At 39.1% G+C, this 24156-nt stretch overlaps 1 protein-coding gene across 1 annotated transcript; it reads right to left on the reverse strand.

The window, feature by feature from the left end:
- Positions 1–101: 101 nt before the first annotated feature.
- On the reverse strand, positions 102–19971 carry SLC6A19 (solute carrier family 6 member 19). The gene is made up of 12 exons (XM_009562982.2): positions 19678–19971; positions 12720–12860; positions 11570–11707; positions 10119–10300; positions 9377–9487; positions 8514–8626; positions 5749–5877; positions 4110–4266; positions 3400–3604; positions 2639–2798; positions 1756–1918; positions 102–729 (listed from the first exon to the last, which is right to left on the reverse strand). The coding sequence occupies exons 1-12, from the start codon at positions 19877–19879 to the stop codon at positions 520–522; spliced, it is 1911 nt and encodes a 636-aa protein (XP_009561277.1). The 5' UTR covers positions 19880–19971; the 3' UTR covers positions 102–519.
- Between the last annotated feature and the right edge of the window lie 4185 nt (positions 19972–24156).

The raw sequence follows: 24156 nt of genomic DNA on the forward strand, positions 1-24156 counted from the left end.
AGAATTATAAATAAATAAAATTGTCATTCTCATACCTAGAAATGTTTTTATTAAATGTTTTAATCTACATGAGACAAATAGTATTGATGGCTTTGTGCAACACAGTGGCATGTAAAGTAAAAAGAATTTAATGTGCGAGAAATGTCAGTGTTAAGTTACCCTTCATATTGGCCACCCAACCAGAATGATTGCAAGTGGAGGAGTCACTTATGGCATGTCAAGCACAGTGCATCACCAGAGAACTGCAAGCCAGTTTCAGACAAGTTGGCTTCAAAACTAGAAGTAGGACAAATAATTTGGCCTGGTCTCCCAATCATTCGCAAATGTGGTTGTTTTGCTTCCAGGATCCAAGCCGTTAATTCTTCACAGTGCATTGCATTGTTAAGTAAACAAATGTTTACCTGGAAACAACACATAGTTGTCTTTTTATGAAAATAAAACTAACTCTAGATTCATTAAAAAAAAATAATTTTACTTTTCTCACTAACAAAGCATTCTTACAAATATTTTACAAGAGTTTTATGCTGAGTACTTTAAGTTTCCATTAACCGAAGTTTCAGATGTGGAGACGATAAGGCCCATATGATCATTTTTCTTCTGACAGCAATTTCTGATGGCTTTGTAGATGGCAAAGGTAGGGATGGCCAAGCTAGGCACGCCAGCCAGGATTACAATAATAACATACACCCAATTGGGATATTTAACTTTCTCTGTTTTGGGGAACTCCTCCTGAAAGAGCAAACAATCAAGTTGTAGAAAGTCATGAGGAGCAAATACCTGGATACATGCACACAGTCAATAATTCATCAGATCAAAATCAGAATCGATAATGCAATCAGAACAGTAGCTAGCCCAAAAGGCACAATAATCTGACAATTCCAAAACAAGTGCCAGCTCGAGAGTTTCCAGTTTCAGTTGGTTTGGATTTATTTTACTTAAAAGGGGTGGAAAGAAGATGGAGTGAAAGAAGTACGTGTCAAGAAGGGCTGGTGGGACTGCTTCTGGCACACTTCCTGGGCACAAAGGAGTGTGGGTCTGAAAAAAGCCTCACAGGATTCAAGGGTGGCAACTGCTATATGGCCAGAGAACAAAAAGGAGAGCCTGACTGTCAGGGAAGAGATGGGGTGATAGAGAAAATTATGTGACGCACATCTTTTCTAATATGCTCTTCTCTGTATCACATACAGCTTTTTATTCTGCAAGAGGAGGAGAGGAAATGTAACACTGCAGCAGTTATAATTTAAATCATAACAATACATTTGGAAGAGGAAAGAAGAAATCTGTATATTAATATTAGTCAATATTAATTTCTTCTGTCAGTACTACCGCATTTCTTTGATTTTAAATGCACACAGAAACAAGAACAATATCAAAATGACTTCACAGATTTGGTCCTTTATCAACATAGAAATGTCATGACCTCTCCGGCTCTTTCATAATCCCTACTGGGGAAATGAAATCCATTTCAGTCTTGCCTGATTACTGGACTAATGTTTTGGGTTTGTCTGCTTTGGAAAAGCTACTCAAGTGTCACCATATACCACCAGTTGTGGGCATCACAGCTGAATTTAATTTAATTCATCAATTTGATTAATTTTCTAAGTATTACTTTTTCATCACTACTTTATGTCTTGTAGTAAGCTTTTTTCACTGAAAAATGTTTCAGTATGAGTGAATATAACTGACTATGACCCTTACATTAGAGAAGAATATATAAAATAATTCTAAATAAATATTTTGAGTTCATATACTTACATAGCTAGGGTCCCAAACACTGTAAAGCAGTTCTTCATTGACTTTCACCACAAAATAAAAAAAGAAGATAACTAACATAATGAGAGGACTGATAACTCTCCAGGTAATCTGCCAGAAAATATTTGGCTTATGTCCAATCATGAACTCAATATCCTTGTTAAACCTAGAAACAAAACCAAGAAGTTCAGGACAAGGAAAACTGGTCAGGATCAAAGGGTGCCTGCTTAGACACAGGGAAGCCTAAACTACACTTAGCTGTGCTTCCCAGGACTTTGGTAATGTCAGTGTGAAATGAGGATTGACAACATCAGAAGTTAGACCTAGTATACCTGTGTTTTAACCTTTCATCTCAGTGCTGATGTGCTTGTACTTTACTTCTGCTAATTAAATATCTGATGCAATTAGCGTGAAGAGGATTTGTTGAAAATGCCACCGTATTTAAAATGTAAATGTGCCATAGCAGCATTTTGTAACTGTTGCAAGTACTTACATTCTAATACCTGTTTTGAAATTAAATTATTTGCATTTATATTGTTATAGCCTAGAGCACTTGCTAATGCTTAATATTTTCTTGTAATATCTCACGGATGTGTTTATTTTAGCTGTTATAGAGGATTATCTATTATAACATATTAACAGAAAAGTGAAAAGTTGTCATGTACAAATAAAACCCACCACCACACACATTTTTCTTTTTTTGAGAACTATTTTAGAGACCTAAATCAATAAGCAAGCCTAAACTAACTTTGCATAATTGCAGTGATTTCTGTAACAGAAATTATATGCGGCTATACCACTAATCAATTTATGCACTAGTTTCTACTAATGTTTAACTTGTATTTCAATGTATTTCATTTTAACTTGTATTTCAGGTATTTCATACCTGTCTATTCCATAAACGTAGACAACAGCAAACATCTCAAAAAATGCAATTATTAGCAAAGGAATAGAGCTGGAAAAACCGTCAAATAGAGCCAGCCAGTAATTACCAGACTTCAACACAAAAATGAAAGCGATCAAGTAAGACACCAGACAAATGAGACCTGTGGGAAAAAAAGAAAACAAAACAAAGAAAGAAACAATAGCACATTTAGGCAAAGACAGCAAAGGGAAAAAAAAAAAGTAAGATATTTTCCTGGCAGCTATAAAGTTTCGTAAGAAACTTTTAGTTCAGTTTCAGCCTAAAGGTAACCACTTTACTTTTTAATGCTGTTTTGAGAAGGTCTGCTTCTGAGCAGGTAAAAATGTCAAAAATCTCCTATCATTGCACAGGTGGGAGATGCTGCAAACAAAATGGGAGAAGGCTGAGGAGAGAAAAGAGGTCCTCTTCCTCCTAGCTGGTGGGACAATGTTGCACTGAGAGAAATCCTGCTCAGGTGAAGGACTCTGGTCCTTCAGCTTCCCAGCCAAGGTGACGATAATCATCAAGAGCAGGAGAACAGGGAAGCTATGGGGTGAGCATCTGTCTGCAGGCTCAGAAGGAATCTCACAAGTAGCTGCTCCATTTGGGACATGAGAAAACCTTCAGTAGCTTATCTAAGAGTCAGGACTACGTAGGATCAGAAAGTAGAAGAGTGGTGGGTTGAGTTTTCAGCATACAAGTTGTTTCCTGGGGATGTCACTTGTCTCTGAAAAATCACTTACCAGTAACAAGTTCCTTAGGCACTTTGGGGGGTATAAGCTTAAGATCTTGCAGAGGCACAAGTACACCTTCCATATTTCCAAACATAGATGACAAACCCAAGCAGAAAAGCATGATGAAGAAGAGAATGGACCACAAAGGTGAGACAGGCATTTTCGTGGTGGCTTCAGTGAAGACAATAAAGGCTAGGCCAGTTCCTTCAACTCCCTGTGGAAGATTTCAGACGCTCCAAAATTAGGCTCATCAACATGGTGCAGCACTTATATTTACATTGGTATTCACTAGATTTGGTGTATGCTACACCATTCCATAATTCTTTCTATGTTGTGACAAACTTACACTGATTAGTACAGGCCTTCCTTAGTCTGTTTCCCAGCCCTCCTTTCCCACCGTGGGACAGCTTGAGAGAAATACCTGCCACTATTTTGCCAGCTACGTCTGGCCAGCTTAGGACACTTGTGGGTTTAGCTACTAGTCTGACAGATTGCCAGTAATTTTCATAGGAATTAAACAGTTCATCTCTTCAAAAGCCAAATGAGATAAACAAAAGTAATTCTTCAGTTCAAGGGGCATTCCAAGACAATTGCAATCAATCAGTTGAAATATAAAAAAACCAACAACCTCAGAAGAAAAAGCATTAGGCAGTTAAAAAGATTACCATGTCTTCCTACGATATTTATGATGTTGATATGAGTCAGAGTGTTAAACTTACACCATCCAGGAAACTTTCCAGATTACAGGTTTCAAATTTAAGGCTTGCAAAAGTTGTTGGATCAGTCATGTTACATAGCTGCTGCATTTGTTCAAAGTTATCTTGGGTTACATTACCTTCTGGCAAATCAAATGCATTCATCAGAGTAAGAATATTTCTGAAAAAGTGGAATACAAGTAATTTGCAAACATTTATTTGCAAGCATCCTGGGATTCATTTTTATCAACAAGCAAGTTATTAAGAGCATGATATCTTTTACAAAGATACAAAGAAAGCAATGCTTCTGTTGCTCAAGATCAGATTTTGAAATCGGAAAGTCCAACAGTTTTGTGCGTGTATAAATCTTTCTCTTTCCAAGCTGAGTCTGATGCTGTGTTTCATGGCATAGATGACGACTGAATGGACAGGCACTCTAGGGACCTGTGCAGAAGTTAGGTGCCAAACTTTGCTCTACAGGTTGGGCACCAGCTGCCAGCCTGGGCAGCTTCTGGGAACCTGTAAGGTGTCTGTAGTTATGTATCATGCACTTTCACAGCTGATGTTAAGAATCTTGGCTGGAATCCACTAGTTTGGCAGTTCCAGTTAGAAGGGAGTCCAAATTGCTTTGGTAAAATTGAGCACCTGTGATGAGACTAGGTGTTCCAGCTCTCCAAGAGGCAACCTAAATACAGAGCTGACTTCCATGCCATATATTGGCTCACCAGGCATCAATTATTGTGAATTCTGCTTTTTTATTTCCTTTTGCAGAGTTTCTGGACAGTTTTCCAGTGGTTGATAGAGCTTCATTTAATGAATTAAAATGAAAAGAATTTAATGAATTAATATGGATGATCTCCCAGTGTAGTATGCAGAGTCACTAGCAGTACCTGAGGGACCTAAAATGTGATCCAGCAGTGGCCAAAACTCTGCAGGACTGTCAAAACTGCCTGGTCATGAGGAGCTTTCGTAAAATGGGCAGTGCTCTCAGTGGCTCATTGCAAGTGATCTCCAAAGCAGAACTGCATCGTTTGGCCATCATGTCAGGAAGCCATGGAGGATTTGACATCAGCCAGAGCGGAAAGAGCAGCAGCCGCAGCTTAGTATCCTTTGATTGTTTGTTTTTATAGTATGCAACATAAAGTCCAATTTTTCACAGAAACACTTTTTTGAAACTTGCCTTATCCACTTAGGTAAATACATTCCTTCAGAACATACTTCACATCCATGGTTACAAATGGTTAATTTTTCCAATTCTCTAACTATAGATATTCTAGCATGTTCTAGTGAAATAATGTGTCACTAACTGAATCTGCCTTTATGTAGATAGAAATTGTTACATAAATTGTAGTTACATTTGAAAGAACTGTTTCAAAAAAACCCACAACAAATATGGAATATCCTTGTTATTTTTTGGAAACTTGGTACTTTTTGTATTGCTTCCATAACATCTGTCAAGAAAATAAGATGTCTCGAATAATTGTCACTCCCTATGTGGTTGAAACCCTGTGATTTAGTTTTTTTAAAGTAATGAGTGGTCTGATATCATGTGGGCCAGGAACTGTAATTGCTCAAAAATACTAGATCAATTATCATCAGGCTAACAGAGCTGCCTCAGCCAAACACACACCTGCATATTCAGAGGGTTTTTTCAGTAACTTACTTGTCAAAACAGTCATCATATCTTTCTGTGGCTCTGAATCCAATGATGGAGTATATGACTGTTGCTGCATAAACGGATGTGAAACCATTGATCACCGAGATAATCAGGGCGTCCTTCTCACAGTTATTGCTGCAATTCAAAGAGAAAAAGAGAATGGATTTAAAACACATTCCCAAAACCTAGCCACCAAGACTAACAAAAAAATGGCCTACAAATGCTTAGGTACATCAGTAAGCTCTCTATGAACATATAAGTACAACTTTTTAAGATAGATGTAGTGAAATAAAACTTCATACCTTAAGCAGTTTAGTGTGGGAGCAATGCCAAGTATATGGAAGATTAATTGGGACTAAGATAAAGCATGAAGCTGGTACCAAGCTTATTAGAATAAGCATTATTAGAAAGAGGAGCTGTTCCAAACTAGACACACAGAATAACGAATCTTGAATGTGTGAGAAGCCCAGGCTGGAAAAAAAAAGCCTGGGAATAAGTGAATTGGAGATATGGCTGAAAACATTCAAGAAAGTGTAGAATAGACAAAACCAAAACCATCCTGTTTATCTGATGTTCAGGAGCTGAAGAGCTGTATAAAGATCTGCCTGAATGAGAGAAGCCAGTAGTACTTTCTTAATTTGACTCCTGTATGCCGTGCTGATTAAAAGCATATGCCTAGAAAAAACTGCGAAGTCTGTTTCTCCTTCTCCATAGCAGTTTAATAGCTATTCACTCTTCCCACCCCCCCACTAATCCTATTCATAAGGAATAACTGCCTGGAATAGCTGCTTTTGATGTCTGGATCTTGGAAAATAAAACACGAAGAGCAAACAAATATGAGCAAATATGTCTCCTTGTTTTCATGTGTGCAGATACACATTCGCATAAGCTGCATCTTAGCTGCTGGGATGTTCTGCTGCAAAGTGAAAGATTTAGGTCTGAATTTGGACAGTCAGAAGGGGAAAATGGCCAAGAGTTCCCATAGTGCTTGATGTGGTGATGCTGCAGTAGCCAAGAGCATTTTGTAACAGTTTCGTTTGTTTGTTGGACAGAATACAGTTCAAAATGTCCTCAAGTTTTGGAAATATGATGGAATGTTTTGCTGATGATGTTGGACGGACAAGCTGTTACATTGTGGAAGTTAAACTGTTTTGGAAAGATTTCTCTGCTATGGGCACTTGCCAGAGTATCTATGCTAAGCTGAAAAAATTGCAGAGCTAGAAAGAGACTCTCATCTGAAAGAAAAGATAAAGAATCAATATTGAATTAGTTAATGGTTTTATGAGAAGGCTGCAGAGCTCTAGATATTGTATTTCTCTTGAGCAAGAGATGACTCTTGAGATTAACTTCATGTTGCTATATTTAATTTTCTGACCATCTACAAGAGGATCAGAAAGACAAATCTGTTGAGCCAGGACCTGTGATCTTTCCTCATTTATAGGATTGCAAATAGCTTTCTAGTGGGTAGTATGCATTGAATTGAAATTCCTTGGTGTACTCCAGTATTATTTTTTTCAACATAACTTGAGATTCTCAGCGATGGGCTTGATAAAAATATTTTTCCTTCAGAGAAAATAAGATGTTCACATTCTTCCTGGTTAAGAAGGAGTGAATCCCTGATGGCCCTGAAGCCTCATGGTATTTCCTGAGATGTTTGTGCTCTCAAACCATCTGGGCGCAGAGTCACTTGCACCTGGTCCAGCTGGTTGCCTAACAGCACAGTGGAAATGTCATAACTTTATGCACTTTCCTTCTTAAGTTATGAATGACTGAGGATTGAAGGAACATGACGTGGTACTACAGCCCTGCAAGCTGGAAAAGCATGAAGTCACTGCTGTTTTTCTTTGGGTCTTTTGGGAAGATGCAGAACATTCTCAGCCTTGCTCCTCACACAACAACACTGACTTGGACCTAAAGTGGTGTTTGTCACCTCACACGGAGAGATACAGGCATCAAAACCTCCACACGAACTTTCAAAAAAATCTCAAAACAAGAAGGGTGGTGGGGAATTACATCAGTGACTGAAATGCTGCCGTGATGTGGTCAAATCTGAGCCAAGATTGAAACACAGATTTCTGAATGCATGATCAAACCAGATAAATAAAACTTAATTCGGAGACACTAATCAAAAATACTGTGTTCAGGGAAAGCCACACAGTTTGTATTTCAAGAGGACAGTGTTGAAGAGAATGCCACCAAGAGGAACTGCTTGTTGCTCCAATACTTTGAGATGATGATTTTAGAGTATAACACCATGTCATAATTTGCCAACTGAGTCACATTGACTGGGTGATGGGAGTTTGTACTCCACCTCTTCCCTCACCCCATCACAAATATAAGAGAAGGAATTGAATTAGAATTTCAAAACTTTTAGATCTATCTTCTAATATCTAAACTAAATATTTAAACTGCGGTCTATAAATTGCTTTGGGACGTGTGTTCCACCTAGCTCTAACAGTGTGGAGACAAAGGGCAACACCGTGCATCGAGCACTCCCACAAAGAGAGCTCCTGCTCATCAGCTGGTGGTGGGCAGCCAGTCCTTTTCTTTATAGCCTGAACTGACATGACGTTCTGAGGAGGTCAGCCAGCACTGAGACCCAAGATCTTGGCTCAGGAGAGCTAGGATCAGTGAGAGATGTAACTTACATGGCTGAGGGGATGGTGTCCTGATCCCAGGTGATTACTGTGCAGTGATAGGGCTGAGTTGGAAAAGCTTCATGTGAAAGAACAAAATGTAAATATAAAGTCTGGCTTTTCCTGGCTACTTACTGAACAGAGTTGTAACTGGAGAATGAAATGAGTCCTCCAAAGGCCAGGGAGAAAGAATAAAACACCTGTGCGCCTGCATCCAGCCATGTCACTGGGTCAGCCAGCTGGGTAACCTGAGGCATCAGACATACAGCTTTAAGGATATGCAACATTGCTCTTCAGACTGAATATGAAGGATTTAGAACAATAATTAAAAGAAGAATATTAACCATGCAGAATTCACTATTTTTAAAGAATGTTAGCAAATAGGTCAACATTTCTGGCAAATTTAATTTATTTTTTCCAAAAGAAAAGCTATCTGTAGGTTTTCTATAAGTGTTTTGAAAATTGATAAACTTTCTATAACTGACAGCTGTCATGACTGTTTCCAGAAAAGATATTAATTATTTAGCAGCAATAATGACTTTTCAGAGGTCTTCTTATGGAAAATGAAACCCCTTTTAATTTTATTTACAAACTATCGTCTAGCTAAACCATTCTCTTAGGTTTTATCCACACAGCCATACTGATTAGATGGGTTCTACTCCCACCTGCATGATTTGTACTTTAGAGGTAGACTTGCCCTTAACTAAAACATAAGAAAAGAAAGCAAGCTCCCTTATGGCAATCCCATTGCATTGTTTTTTCCTTTCTTAATAACGGATTTTGATTGGTGGTGGAGAGAGGGAGAGAGTGTGTCTTTTACACCTGTATCTGTATTTTACACCTGATGAAAAGGATTCACCTCCCAGAATTAAGATTTTAAAGGTGTCTGAGGGACAGTTAGAAAAGAACCAATGGAGGGGACTAGTTTTCAATCAGTTGTTAATTATGGAGATAACTACACTGTGTTTCACTAAGGGATGAACTATGCAGTGACTTACATTAGGGGTGAAGAGATACACGATTCCGCTGGTTGATCCTTTCAGCGTCAAGCCACGGATTAGAAAAATGGTAAGCACAACGTATGGAAGAGTTGATGTTACATACACAGCCTGCACAAGAAGCATGTAAATAAAACACTCGCAAATAAAAATAGCACTGCAGGGCAGAAAAGACGGGAATAAATAAGGTACTGTAAGTAACAAACAATGATAGCAAGTTTCAAATGAGTCATTATTAACATGCTACAGAAAATTATGTTCAAGAGAAACAGTGCATGTAGTACCTTTTCCTAATAAACATTCTTACAGTTGTAGTGTTCTATTTAAGACAAATTGTCATTGGTAAAATCCAGCTCAGGTAATTCAAAAGTAGCACAGAAAATAACCTAGACTCTGAGATGAGGTTGATGGTGCTGATGCAAGGGTGGGCCCTTAGGGCTCCTCTGGGAAGCAGAACATTGGTCATCCTTTTAGAGAGATAATACTACAAACTAGCACAAACTCAAATAAATCTATACATGTATTTTTGAAAATCCATAGCAAAAAAAAGACATAGTCCCTTAATCCTTCTTTAAAGGTTGATATTAATGTTAAGATGGTAATACCTAAGGAATGTTTTACTGGGAGCTAAGGACAAGGAAGTCAAATTGCTCACAAAAATAGGGAGGGGAAGGGAAGGAACGGAAAGGGAATTCCATATAATTCAACTTGAATTACTCAAGAAAAAACCAAAAGAGAGTACCTTTCCTGTTGTTTCAATGCCTCTGATTATGCACACGTACAGTACACCCCATGCACATGTTAAACATAACAGAAGCCACCACTGTATAGTGCCAGAATCGTCAATGGAAGTGGAGATGTTTAATGTTTCTCTGTACCAGAAATAATCTACAGGAGAGCTCTTGGCACACTCTTCTATATAATCTGTAACCACAAAACAATCGTCATTCTGTATGTCTTTTACTTACTTGAAAAAAAGAAAGTTAAATAATAAACACCAGTGTTCTCAATTATACCACCTAATGCCAACAAATTTTCAGATTCTTGGGGGCTGGTTTCATGGGAAAATGAGATACTTAAAAGAGAATTTTTTAACAGGGATTTTAATACAGATTTCATTTTTATTTCTATTTATTCAGACATACAGATAAAATCTTTGAAGCTCACTTAAAGACTCTTCTATCTTTATAATTTTTCTTATTTTTCCTACTAAAATGTGAGGTTAGAAGCTTCTCATGCCAAGGAAAGTGGGAAGAGGAATTCTGGGCATAAATGTATATTGCATGGAATACTTTTTTTTAGTAGAAGAAAAGCAGTCAGGTAGAGTTTTTTTTAATGACTGCACACTTCCTATCTCATCTTAAAAAGAAAGCCCAAATGACTTCAGGCTTTCCATATGCCTCCTGCTCTTTCTTGCCTGCTTCCCGCAGCCAGGTGGCCCTTGCCCGCTTCCCGCAGCCAGGTGGCTCTTGCCCTCCCACATCTCCTTTCAGATCAGCAATACTTTGTCTTTCTGCTTTGTGGAGCATCATTCAAGGTCTTCTCAGCTCAGGCAGGATTCTCAGCTCCCTGCAATGCACTGACCTGTGCAATATTCTGCCCTGGCCTACCTTATTCTGAGAAGAAAGGAGCAACGCTCTCTGAAGACCTGTTCACTGTCCCACCAGAAAAACCTGCTTCATACAACTGCGTGCAGGGCTGACTACTGAAAACAAAGCTGGTGTCATCAAGCAGTCTTCAAGGGGCCATAGAGTGAGAGATGCAAACGTTTTATATGGATTATACTTTTTATATGGATTATGACCTGGGATTTATATGGATTATACTTTTTATCCTTTCCAGTAAGCTAACACAGGACTGTTAGTGAAGAGATGGATGAAACATATTAACTAAATCTGGGAATTGTTAATGTTTATGTTAGATTTGCACTTTGTGAGTATTCTACATGTGAACACTTCTGTCAAAATCAGCCCTGAAGTTTCATATAAAAAGTCAACATTTGTCCCAAAGATTAAGGGTTGATCACATTTTAGATAATGTGAATTTTTACAAACCACAACTATTGCAAAAGCAGTGTCCTTGACAGAGCTTCCATGCCTTGCTGTTGTTTTACAGCAAGAGGTTCAATTAGGCTAATTGCTAGAAATAGAAAAATATGCTACACAACAAAATACAATATTTCCTAACATATACCTGTTCTGTTGTAGTTGAGAGGACAGCTACTCCAAGGCAGAGGTTCTTGAAAGGAGTTGAAGAAATACCACATTACCAAGGCAATAATAGTATTATAATACAAACCCACCAGGAAGGACACAAACATTGCTGCTATGCCTAAAAAAATAAAATCAGAATACAATGTAAATTTCAATAATTTTGTCTTCAAGACGTATCAAAATATATGATACAAACCTCAACTTTTTCCTACTCTTCTCCCCATGGCTTACAGTCTTTCCCTCCTGCTGTCTTTATTTTGGATGTAGGTTTAATCACAGTTACCTAAAGGCTGGACCGGTGAGTCCTACATAGATGTACAGCCTATAACTACTCAGAGACTGAAGCTGACACCAATTTAGGAGGCAGCATCATGGGTGAGCTAACTCACTACAGACACTACACAGTCTTGTTCACAGTCTTGTCCACTGATATCTAGGGAGTTTGGGATGCTGGGCGCATGTAAAGCTCAATTGACCTGGGATTTTACCTAAATGAGACTCAGATTGTCTTCTCCCTCCACAACGTCACTGCACAGGTCAGCGGATCTGTTTGGCTAATCTTTGTTGTATAGGATGGATACCAGCCAAGAGGCATAGTATGTGAAAATGTGGAGGGTTCAAGCTGGTAGCTCTTCTTCCCAACCTGCTCCCAAGAAAACAACCTCTGGTGACTTCTCTGGCAAACAGTAAATGCTGATGATTAGCTCCTGTGGGTTCTGAAGTAGTCTGAGAAATTACAGATGCAATGAACAAATATCTTTTGTAAATGATCTACCGATACAGTAGATGCCAACTTAAGTCTTAACTGGCTGTGTTTCTTCCCTTTCAAGTGTGTGGTAAACACGGAACAGCTGAGGTGAGAAGGGACCTTTGGAGGTCATCTTGTCCAATACCCTGCTCAAGCAGAGCCACCTACAGCTGATTGCCCCAGACCACATCCAGGCAGATTTTGAATATTGCTTAGGATGGAGACTCCACAACCTCTCTAGGCAATTTGTGCCAGTGCTTGGTCACCCTCCCAGTGTTTCTTATGGCAAACCAGAAGAAAATCCTCAGGCTTTGCTTTTAAGATTATCGGTTCAAAGAATTCTGCTTTCTCAGGCAGCTTTTTATATCCTCTTCAGACTTACCAACCCCTTTCAAGGCAGGGTGGATAGAGCTCCAGACACCCACACTGCCTTTCCGAAGCCTTTGACCAACTGCAAACTCAAGATAAAGCAGGGGGATACCCTCCAGGACTAGCAAAATCAGGAAAGGGATCATGAAGGCTCCTGAAATGGATAAGGAAAAAAACGTTTGTTAACCATCAGTAAAGTACTCCAATAAAGTGCAAACTTGAATTGAGAAGGCCTTTGAAACCACGAGCAAGTTGTAAGCACACTTATGGAAGCCCTCCTCTAGTTTCTCAACAATGCTTTTGCCTGATTGCCCAGGGACTTCATTACATACGTGGTTTAAGGTAGGAATTCTTATTCTTCCCAAATGGCAAATATAAACAGAAATTATACACTCCCAGGGTTAAACTTTGAAGAATACACCTTTGGATTGCAAATAGAGGAAAGGTGGCTACTTTCCTGGAACGACTTCTTTTTTACTGTAAAAGATAATGTTTTTGTAATTGTGAATCATGCAGATTATGTGAAGTAATTGAAAGAACTAAGCAAGATGCCTCAAAAGGCAGGAGCCTAGGGGCTGTCTATATAAAATAAACAATAACTTTCCAGCAACTGAGTTCAACAGCTTTTATGTTTGAGTAGAATAGATCTGAAGTTCAGGTTTCAAATCTTGTGAACTATGACAAGGCTGGTTAGTATAGGACAATTTTTTTAAACTAATATTTTCCTGAATAAAGTGTACCTCAAATGTGGAGATAACATATAATCACGGTGGAATACCAAAGTGCAGAGTCAAGTGCTTGAAAATTGTACATATTACAAATATGTTTATCTGTCATTACAAAAAGTTTTTAACTTCCTAGTCATAGGCAGTAAACAATCTCAATGCATAAAAAGAGAAAGCAAAACTGTATGTGAAAAGTTCTGATTTAGGTGTTTGCTGGCTTTTTCCTCATGTATGCAATGAAAATCAGATAACAAGTTGTTGTGGTCTAACCTAGCAAGCAGCTAAATACCACACATATGTTTGCTGCCTCCCGTCGTCCTTTCCCAGAGCGATGGCGACGAAAATTTCAAAAAAGTGAAACTTCTGGGTTGAGATAAATGAAGTTTCATAGGACAGAAAAGGAAACTAATAATAATAATGATAAAAGAATATACAAAACAACGCAGAATACAGTTGATCACCACCTGCTGACTGATGCCCAGCCAGTCCCAGAGCTGCAATGTTCCCCAGCCAACTCCCCCCCAGTTTATCTATTGAGCATAATGTCATTGGTATGGAATATCCCTTTGGCTATTTTGGGTCAGCTGACCCAGCTGTGCCCTCTCCCAGCTTCTTGTGTGCTTCCTCTCTTGCTGGCAGAGCACAAAAAGCTGAAAAGTTCTTGACTTAGTGTAAGCGCTGCTCAGCAATAGCTAAAACATGAGTGTGTTATCAACATTATTCTCATCCTAAATCTAAACCACAGCACCGTACCAGCTAGTAGGAAGAAAACTAACTCTATTCCAGATGAAAGCAGGACACAAGTGAAAGAGGAAATTTGAAGAATGAAAACTATAGTTTTGAATTCAAGGCAGTTGAATGTGTTTTGGAAGAGTCAAACTGTGCACATTTCTGCTCAGTGAGGTATCTTCTTCATATTGTGTACACTAGAGCTTTAGAAATTATTATTACTGCACAGTCTTCATGTTCTATGTTCATCAATAAAGTCTGCTGAAAACAGTTTTGTTGTATCAAGTGGCCACTGTTATAATGGAATCGACCAGCTAGGCTTTTTGCTTTCCACTCCTATGAAATTCATGTAATACAAGTTACTCACCTGTCTTTCATTGACATTTTTAAGATTTACTAATCCAAATCAGAGTTTTCAATACATAGAACACTAGTCAAAACACTGAGCACTTTGAAAATGCACATGCCGCATATCAGGTTGAATGACTGATCACTGATGCACCAGTAAATATATTTTTTGTTGAAGCTAGTTGCTGAAGATAACTGTATAGAAACACTATTCTCAGAGTACAGTAAAGCATGTCATTTAGCAATACAAAATCTTCTTACTAGAAATGTGGCGCTTTTCAAAATCAGTGTAGCTCATTTTGTATGCATTAAAAATTATTTCTATAAAAGAGAGACTGACAAACTGAGGGGGTTTCAAAGGAGATACAGAAGAACAACTGAATTTGGACATATTTTTCATTAGTGAAAAACTCAAGGACTTACTACAAATTGTTACTTGTAGAGAAGTTTGCTAAACTTCCAACCCTGCTGACTCTTCCCTTCTTTCTGTCAGTCTTTCACCTTGAAAAACGGATAATCATCACCAAGGAGGACAGTATACCATTATTTTCTCTACACTTCTCACACTTCAGCTACATTCCCTTTTCTAGAGACCATGTAGTCCTTGCAAGAATAAAAACCTTGCATTAGTGGGGAGCAGCCATCTGTTAGATCTAGGAGCCTCAAGCTTGTATTCTTTCACCTTGGAGGAAAGTGGCTGTTTTGTAATGCCAGGAAGGAATGAAGGATAGTGGTCCATACTAGATTTGAAAAGATTGAACTCCTGTGGCTGCAAATCCTAGTTTAGCGCAGTGGTCTTCACTGGGATGTCATTACAAATGGTATCAGAGCCAAAGCAATCACTTCCTGACTCGTGTCTTTCTGAATGTATATTTTCATATCACAAACATGTGAAACATATGGGGCATATTTCAATGTTAGAGGAACTAGGATTACTTCCAAAACAAGGCTCTTCTCCTCTGTATTCCCACCTCTAGGGATTTCTACAAAATTGCTGACAGCAGGAGCTACTAATGTTAAATGTTATGGGTCAGTCCTCTTTCCATGCCTTGTTGACAGGCTACTCAAAGGCAACTGTGCCAGAAATGGTGATGTACTCTTCAGCTACCTGTGCTCCGGCACTATTGTTAATGATGCAAAAGTCTTATCCAATGCTGGCAGAGGTTCTGGGATTCATTGAAACTGTGACAGACTTGGTCACTGCAAGGAACTGACTCCCTCTGCCCTTTCAGTTTCTGGCATTCCTGAAGGTTTGTCCCACCATGTCTGTACAGACCTGTCTAGCTGTGCTGGCACACCGACTGCCATGCATGTAAGCATCCCTCTTTGTCTGATTAGATATTGTACATGCAGATTTGTCTTCAAAAAGTTTGTACTCTACTGATACCCCACCCTATTTCTGTGTGTAACACTTCGCCCAGCTGTTTTATTCGTGCTTTCATAGAAAACAGGATTTTTGCAGTATATGCAATGAGTATCACCTCACCATGGAGAACCATCTTCCTAATGCCAATGACTTCTTTCCTACATGGGAGGGTAGGGAGGACAATCTCCAAACACAAGGTTTCTGGCCTTTCACAGAGACAAAGTTACTCATCGATGCATGGAGCTACAAGCAGCCAGAAATATCTCTCATGCTCCAACCTCACGCCAGGCTTGCACACACTTTCCCTCCTGTTACACATTGTCCAGGAGATCTCATGAGAGTAATGCAAAATAAGGACAAGATAATTTTGTTTATACCAGCAATTTTTAATTTGAGAGCATTGTCTCTCTTTTAAGCCCAAGACACCACCCAAGAGCCTGAAACCTGACCCTACAGAATATGCATGGCTGCTTCATCTGCATCTTTTCTTTTTATATCCCCTTTTGGATACCAGATAGGTCTCTGCTGCACCACAACCTTATTTCTCTTTGGCAAAGCCCTTCCTCAGCAATGGTAGTAGTTAAGTCCAGAAGATGTATCTGTACAACTATCTGATCCAAATACTCCTCATGTGCACTCACTTTTGTAAGTCCTTGTCAACCATTGAAGCTCAGCTTGCAGTGATTTTAGGTCATCTCTTGAAACTTAAGAACGGACTGGCAGTTAGTTCTGCTAAGGTGCATTGCTTAACCATCTTTGCTCCTAATGGAGACACGTCACTTTTTTTTCATTGGGTCACAGTAAGGTTGTTTAAGGACTTCATGAAATATTCTCCCTCTCCCGGTCAAAGACCTTCTCTAAGGAAACACATAGCCTTTATAATCCTTTCAATTTATAACCCCTTGTTTCTTATCATATCTGTCAAGGAAAATTTTTTCAGTAGTTACTATTTCTGTCAACGGAAGGGAGGGGAGAGCAGGTCATTTCCTATGAAGCCTTTGAAGCATTTCCTTCAAAAAGCATTCAAAGGTAATCACAGCATTTCACTTTCCATGGAAAATGGTCTGATCGATATTCTCTTTTGGGATCCATTTTTCCATGCCTGAGACATTCTTGTAAGCCTTAAATGCAAAGCGCTCCTCCACTCGCACAACTTCAGCAGTCTGAGCAGACACCACATCTCACTCTCCAATGCGGCGAGATGCAGCAGCAGCACTGCCCCTACACTCTCCCTGTGGACAGCACAGAGCACAAAATTTGCTTTGAAGGCTCTCAGAACTGAGCCATCTTCCCTGGTGACAGGACATGCCATGTGCCTTCTATTCAATTCAATGGATCTCCTGAGGTCTCAAAATATGTACAGAACAATTTTTATTAAGATGTTATAAAAGAAGTCTTTAAACATGACATATCTTTGACAGAGCTGTCAGATAAAGGGACTCCATGACCTTCCCTACACAGCAACTGAAAGGGGAAAGGATGCCTTCTGTTGAGACATCTACCACGTGAAAAAGGTATGCTGTCCAACTGCATGCTCATAGCTCCCAAGCTTCCTCACCACCTTGGAATCACCAAGAAATAAATTTCAGGTTCAGGGTTGGACACAAATGGAGAAGATGAGGTTCTGCTCATTCCTTTTATTGTCACAGACATAAAGTGCATGGCATGTGTATAGACTTAAGAGTGTCTGTGTAATCAAAGATGATACAGAGTGCTGCATCTCTTGTGCTTGCTATGCTGTGAATAGGGCTGATGGGGAATTAGAGATGCAGAAGCCAGAAAATCTCATGAGGCAGAAAATGTCTCAACACCAAAATATTTTCAGAAATAAGAACTTCACAATATATTCTTAAAATACAGATGCCCAAATTCACACATGCTCAAATTCAAAGCCATTCATGCAAAGAACAGCAAGAGCCTTTTTTTTTTTTCCTTATTGAGGGTAGAAGTTGAAGGCACTGAAATTACAGTGCCTTCATTACAGGCACTGTAATGAGAGGGTGGCTGTAGCGACAGGAGCTGGATTTAGACTTACCAGAAGAGGGTGAGGTGCACTGTACAGCAGGTAGGGTGGAGGGATTGCACAACTGCTTTCTACTCTTATGTGTGATAAAGTTGAGGAGTCTTTTCTATGAAGCCACAAGAAGGCATTGGTGCTTGCTATTAGGTATTGACACAAATCACAGCGTTTGGTGTTATGCAGAAGAGTTGATAGAGAAAGTAGTTAAGTCTGCCTACAGGGACACATACCTATACAGTGGCTGTAAGCCCAGATCCAGCTACATCATTCCTTTGCCATCTGCTACCTTTCAACTTCTGCACTAAATTTGAGTGAAAGAGCCTCAGGGAAGACAGAAACCAGGGATAACTGTTGTTAATTTTCCTGAGTAAGGACAAGCCACGGGATGATGAAAAACAATTGCTGTCAAAGGATAAATTAATACAGTACTGACACACACACATAAGGGATTCATAAATCTTCACTGACATCAGTCAGAAAACTATGATCCATACCAAGTTCTTTGCATTTGTTGCATGTTCATTTTTCAGCTGCATTTCTTACAGCTAGAACACGAGGGAAAGGAAAGGAAAGATAGACAGGAAAACAGGAAAGTGCCTATAAATCAACACTGGAAAACAGGGGATGTCCACTTTCTAAGACTGAGTAGAAGCCTACAGTGCCATGAATTTTGGAGATAACCATCTGCTTTTTCAAATTAAAATTGTCACACATGGAAAGGGGTTTATTCTGTGTATGTTTTGTAAATTTTTTGTTACAAGAGTTGGCTGTGTCACAAATGTTTGTACTGCAAACTCTAAACACCAACCCATGTTAGAATACCCTCAATATTAAAACCATCTCTTCTTGCAAGTGAGTCATCTGTTGTTAAACGTCCTTGAGTTTGTACTACCAACTCTCCACAGAGCCCTCTTTTGTCCCTACTCTAAACAGGAGGAGAAATGTTTAAACAGGTCACTGTGTACATTTAATGAAAACTACTTTTTTATACTGTTCCTTAAGCCGAAAGTTTTCTTTTGAGCTCAAACATCGCAGAATAACAAACACTTTTTACATGTAGCCCAACATGAAATACAGATAACAAGTAGATAGTGGGCAGAAAAGCCTGTCTGAAAATGAGAAATTTATGTTGTCCTATAATATTTAAGCAATGGTTCAGCTTGATATCATATTTAAAAACAAATAGAAAAGCCACGAAACAAAATTTTAAAAAGGTCATTCAGTTCTAACCTGAACCCTAAAGAGTCACAGTAAGCTATATGCTAAATAATGTACATTTGGGTTTTAAATGACTTAGTTACACCAACTGCTAAACCATATTCTTAACATTAACTACTTTCACACTGTTTCTCCTATCATAAATTCCACACACACTGACCCTACAGCTGATACACAGATCAGTCCAAAGCTAATGAAAACACTATTATGAAAAGATCATTTCAGAGCATAATCAGAATCATACTCACAAGTAGTTTATTAATATTTTAAAGATATATTATACATACGTATGTATGTAAAGTAACAATAATTTTAGATTGAGAAAATATAATTGACTGTGCAAGACTGATGTGATCAGTCCTGTGTCCTGAAATAAAAATGGTCCCTTCCTTTTCTTCACTTACTAACATAATTCATAACCTGTGAAATAATCTTTTCTATTAGACAATCTTCACCATTCTTACAGGAACTGACCAGGTCCTAGCACATTCTGTTATTTATTTCCCAAATGAGAGATTAAACCTAGCTTATAGTCGAGGTTAGTTAAGATATATTAAATACATACCTCCTCCATGGCTCTGACAGAGGTACGGAAACCGCCACACATTTCCTAAGCCCACACAAAACCCTACACACGTCAGCATATACTGAGTCTTGTTATCCCATTTTGGTCTGGAGTCTGCCTCTTCTTTCTCCAGGACCTCAAGTTCTGCATGGGAAGGTATCCTGTCCTCCAGGCCAGGATTGGGCAACTGTAGCTTCACCATATTTCAAATTTCCCGACTGAAAATCCTGCCCCAGTGAGGAGATGATGAAATAGGCAGCTAGCTAGAAATCTGCACAAAAAGAGAACATCTATTTGCTGTCTTCAGCTATATATAGTGAACCTTTGGCACTAAACTTGAAAGCACAGGGTTGTGGTAAAAAGAAGCGTCAGCAAATCGTTCGATTGACCAAGTCAGCTCTGACACTTATTAATGCTTTATCTGTCAAGGTTTTATGGAACAGTCTGTTCACCTGGGAGAAGACATTGATTTCAGCTAATGTAATTCAGGAGATAATTTGCCTATAAACTGTAATCACGTATAATGTTATGGAAAAAAACCCTTGCCACTCCTGTGTTTAAACTCACTTAAATACATATATAGCCCTAGCAAATATGGAATAGAAAAATTCCACTGGCCTCAGAATGAATATAGAGGCTTCACACTATTTTTTATCAGGAATATAAACTGTTTGTGAATCCCCATCACTTTCAGTTTCCCGTTGTGTATGCTTAAAATATTGTATGTTTCATGATAATTACCAAAACTTGTTCTTCCTTCTCTGTAAGAGATCTTACTGAACTAAACACTCTGATAAAAAGGATGGAGAATGAAAGGGATTGTAAAATCTGACCTTTAAAATCATAAGTGTAATCTGCTTACCCTAACACCTCTAATCATTATAGAACAAGGTCTGAAGAAAATAACATTTTGTAAATGCCTTGAAATCCAAGGTCCCTTCACCCTTTCAATGACCTTACGATATGCTGGTCAAAAATAAAAAAAGAGACCCTGGTTAACAAATATCACAGATATTACTTCCATCCTCATTGTTTCAGTATGATCATATCAAGACTGTTCCATTTGTACCTCAGTGTCATCAAAAGGCAAGTACTTGCCATTGAAAACTATATATAAAATCTAACATAGTATACGTCATAAGAAAGAATTTTGCAGGCTAAGCCCTCCAGGCTCATTGCATACAATGGCACAAGGTGGTCAAAACAAAGAACTAGAAGGGTCCTGTGAGTCCAGATCCTGCCAAAGAAGTTGAGCACATCACAGCATCCCTTTGCAATTTTATCACGTTGATTCGAAATTGATTTTTTTTGCACTCCCTATTTCTAAAAGGTTGGTTTATTATTTCAGTCTTCCTATGCCCCAAGAAGGCTGTTTAATATATTTTGAACAGAAAAGTTACGAAAGAAAGTCCTCATCCTTGACATGGACAACTGCACACTGTAGCCCAGGCAAATTTTCCCTATGCCTTGTAATCATGTATTACTGTTACTTCCCTAACTTGACTTGAAATATCTCCATCCATCTGCCTAGCAATAGCACTGGCCTTTTTCATGACCCCTTCAGTTCTGTGGATGAGCTGTCTCCTGAATAACCACTGTATCAACACCTTTCTTCTCCTCTGACAATTCCAACTAAGGATTTTCTAGCTTGCCACAGAACTTCTTTTTTTAAGTTACCAAAAGCATATTTTAAATTTCACAAAACTTCTGCTACTCCAGTACATTGAGCGATTCAGTTATTCCTGAATGATACATTTTCCACATTCACAATACTTCTGAGAATGTGTCACAAACATGCTATTATTTTTTGTCTCTCCTTAACAGTGGAAAAATGACATGACTGTCCCTAAACTGGTCCTTCATGAACTGCATTACTAACCTCTCGTTAGACAACTATTTCTGCTTCCGGTACAGCTTAGCACCATCATCATATATTTACCAAGTTTTTTGTTCATGTTGTATTTATTTAGCTCAGCTAATACATCCAGTTGTGTGGTCAAGTGGCAACTGGTTTACTGAAGTGCAAAAAAGCCTACATTTACTGTACTTCCCTCATCTAGAAAAATCAATTTTCACTTATAAGTAACAATAGAGAACTTTCAAATTGCAGTTCTTCAAGTTCCAATTTCACAGAAGAACATTGATCTATTGGTCAATACCAAGAAACTGCATGATCCAGGAGCTTGCAATTCATCTGCAGTATTATTCTGCCTCCTGAATCACTGGAAGATAATCCTAGTGGGGAATATGAGGCAGCAATAAATAGCAGATAGAAGACAAATAGGAAAACTCCACATCCTCTCCACAATATTTCTACATTCCCTGACTTGTAGATTTTAGTTTTAAATCCTTGCAAAGTCATATGTAGACTTTCAACTGATGGAGAATCTCTCTCAACAACTGAATCAGTTCATGATTACACACTGTCCACACAACGTGTCTTACAGCTGCAATCTAATGACTCTTCATAATCAGAAATTTTTGACAATCAAAGTTCAGTATAGGATTTATTGAACCTAAAGCAGCATGTTTTTCTTTAAGCGCAAGGCAAGCTGACATGGGAGGAATTAATGTAGCTTCCTTTGGGAATCAGATTATATGAGGAAAAATTGCTAGGATACGAAATAAATCCACACTTGTGTTAGGATGATCTGAAAATTTCTCTCTGCTAAGTTTCAAGTGCAAGCGGTTTCCGTCAGGATCAAAAAAAAGTACATTCCAAGTTGCTTTTTACTGAATAAATCCAAAATGTCTTCCCAGAGAAATTTATCCTACTCAAGTAATGCCAGGTTCCAGTGGTTGTTAGCTGTTTATCACTTGTAAATATTTGCAGAAGCAAATGTGCTGGTACAGCCTCTAGGTCGAATTTCTTTATCAGTGTAATTGCATAGCTAATGATCTAGGAAGGCACAGAGCCTTTTTCTGAGCGACATGTGGTAGCAATGAATTACATCAGCTCGCATTTGATGGCAATGGCACCAAGGGGTTGTCTATATTGCCACCCTGTGGACTTGAACAAAGAAATTAGCATTGCTCTGAAGGAGTCACAGTCACTTGTCTATTCAACAGAGCCCTTTCCTTTGCTCTAAGGTAACTTCTCCTTCAAGTTACACAAGGCTTAGGTTTGATACATCCTACAGGGCCTGTTAGGGCTAATAAACATCTATGAAATCAATCCGTTCACAATATAGGCTGCTAGTTAGGCTGCTAAACAAGACCTGTTTTGCAAATTGGTAGTTATAAATGCAGGAGAAAATGGATCTAACATTTGAATTGTATTACTTCTGTTATTTTTAATGCACTATTTTTCAGAAGTTAGAAGAGGCTATAAAAAAAACTAACTCATATTTACAAAAACTTGATTAAAAAGGGAACAGCCCCTTTCTAAAAGTCATATATTTTACCGGAATATACTTATAGATACATTTGTGGAAGAAAATAGATGTATTCATTTTATTAGATGAAAACAGAATCACAGAATCACAGAATCACAGAATCACAAGGTTGGAAAGGACCCATTGGATCATCGAGTCCAACCATTCCTAACACTCCCTAAACCATGTCCCTAAGCACTTCATCCACCCGTTCCTTAAACACCTCCAGGGAAGGCGACTCGACCACCTCCCTGGGCAGCCTGTTCCAGTACCCAATGACTCTTACTGTGAAGAATTTTTTTCTGATATCCAACCTGAACCTCCCCTGACGGAGCTTCAGGCCATTCTCTCTAGTCCTGTCCCCTGTCACTCAGGAGAAGAGGCCAGCTCCCTCCTCTCCACAACCTCCTTTCAGGTAGTTGTAGAGAATAATAAGGTCACCCCTCAGCCTCCTCTTCTCCAGGCTAAACAACCCCAGTTGCCTCAGCCGCTCCTCATAAGACTTGTTCTCCAGCCCCCTCAACAGCTTCGTTGCTCTTCTCTGGACACGGTCCAGAGCCTCAACATCCTTCTTGTGGTGAGGGGCCCAGAACTGAACACAGTACTCAAGGTGCAGTCTCACCAGTGCTGAGTACAGAGGGACAATAACCTCCCTGGACCTGCTGGTCACACCGTTTCTGATACAAGCCAAGATGCCATTGGCCTTCTTGACCACCTGGGCACACTGCTGGCTCATGTTCAGTTGGCTGTCAACCATTACCCTCAGGTCCTTCTCCTCTCTACAGCTCTCCAGCCACTCTTCCCCCAGCCTGTAGCACTGCAGAAGATGTTAGGGAAGGGTATGAGAGTGGGTAGCAGTAAAGAAAAGAAATGTCACTAGAAGGATATTGGGGATGTAAATCAAGACAACAGCAAGGATGGAGACAGTTGCTTCCCTCTTTCGGGCCAGGTGCAGGCATGGTGGTGTACTCACCTGAGTGGAGGACCTCCTGGCTACGGGCAGCCCCTATTGTGGCTCTTGTAGTCTAGGCTCCATGACGACAGTCTTTGGCTAGGAGATAAGCCATCCTGTGCTGAGGTGCAGGTAAGGCCTCACACTCTGTCC

Source organism: Cuculus canorus, chromosome 2 (assembly GCF_017976375.1).
Source record: "Cuculus canorus isolate bCucCan1 chromosome 2, bCucCan1.pri, whole genome shotgun sequence".
NCBI classification, from domain to species: Eukaryota; Metazoa; Chordata; class Aves; order Cuculiformes; family Cuculidae; genus Cuculus; species Cuculus canorus.

Excerpts from the sequence above, each read along its gene's own strand:
- SLC6A19 (XM_009562982.2), bottom strand. The coding sequence starts at position 19,879 with ATGGTGAAGCTACAGTTGCCCAATCCTGGCCTGGAGGACAGGATACCT. Across the intron at positions 5,878-8,513 it reads TCCAGTTACAACTCTGTTCA|CAATAACTGTGAGAAGGACG; the intron begins GTAAGTAGCCAG and ends TTTGAATTGCAG. Across the intron at positions 2,799-3,399 it reads GCCTAAGGAACTTGTTACTG|GTCTCATTTGTCTGGTGTCT; the intron begins GTAAGTGATTTT and ends TTTTTCCCACAG.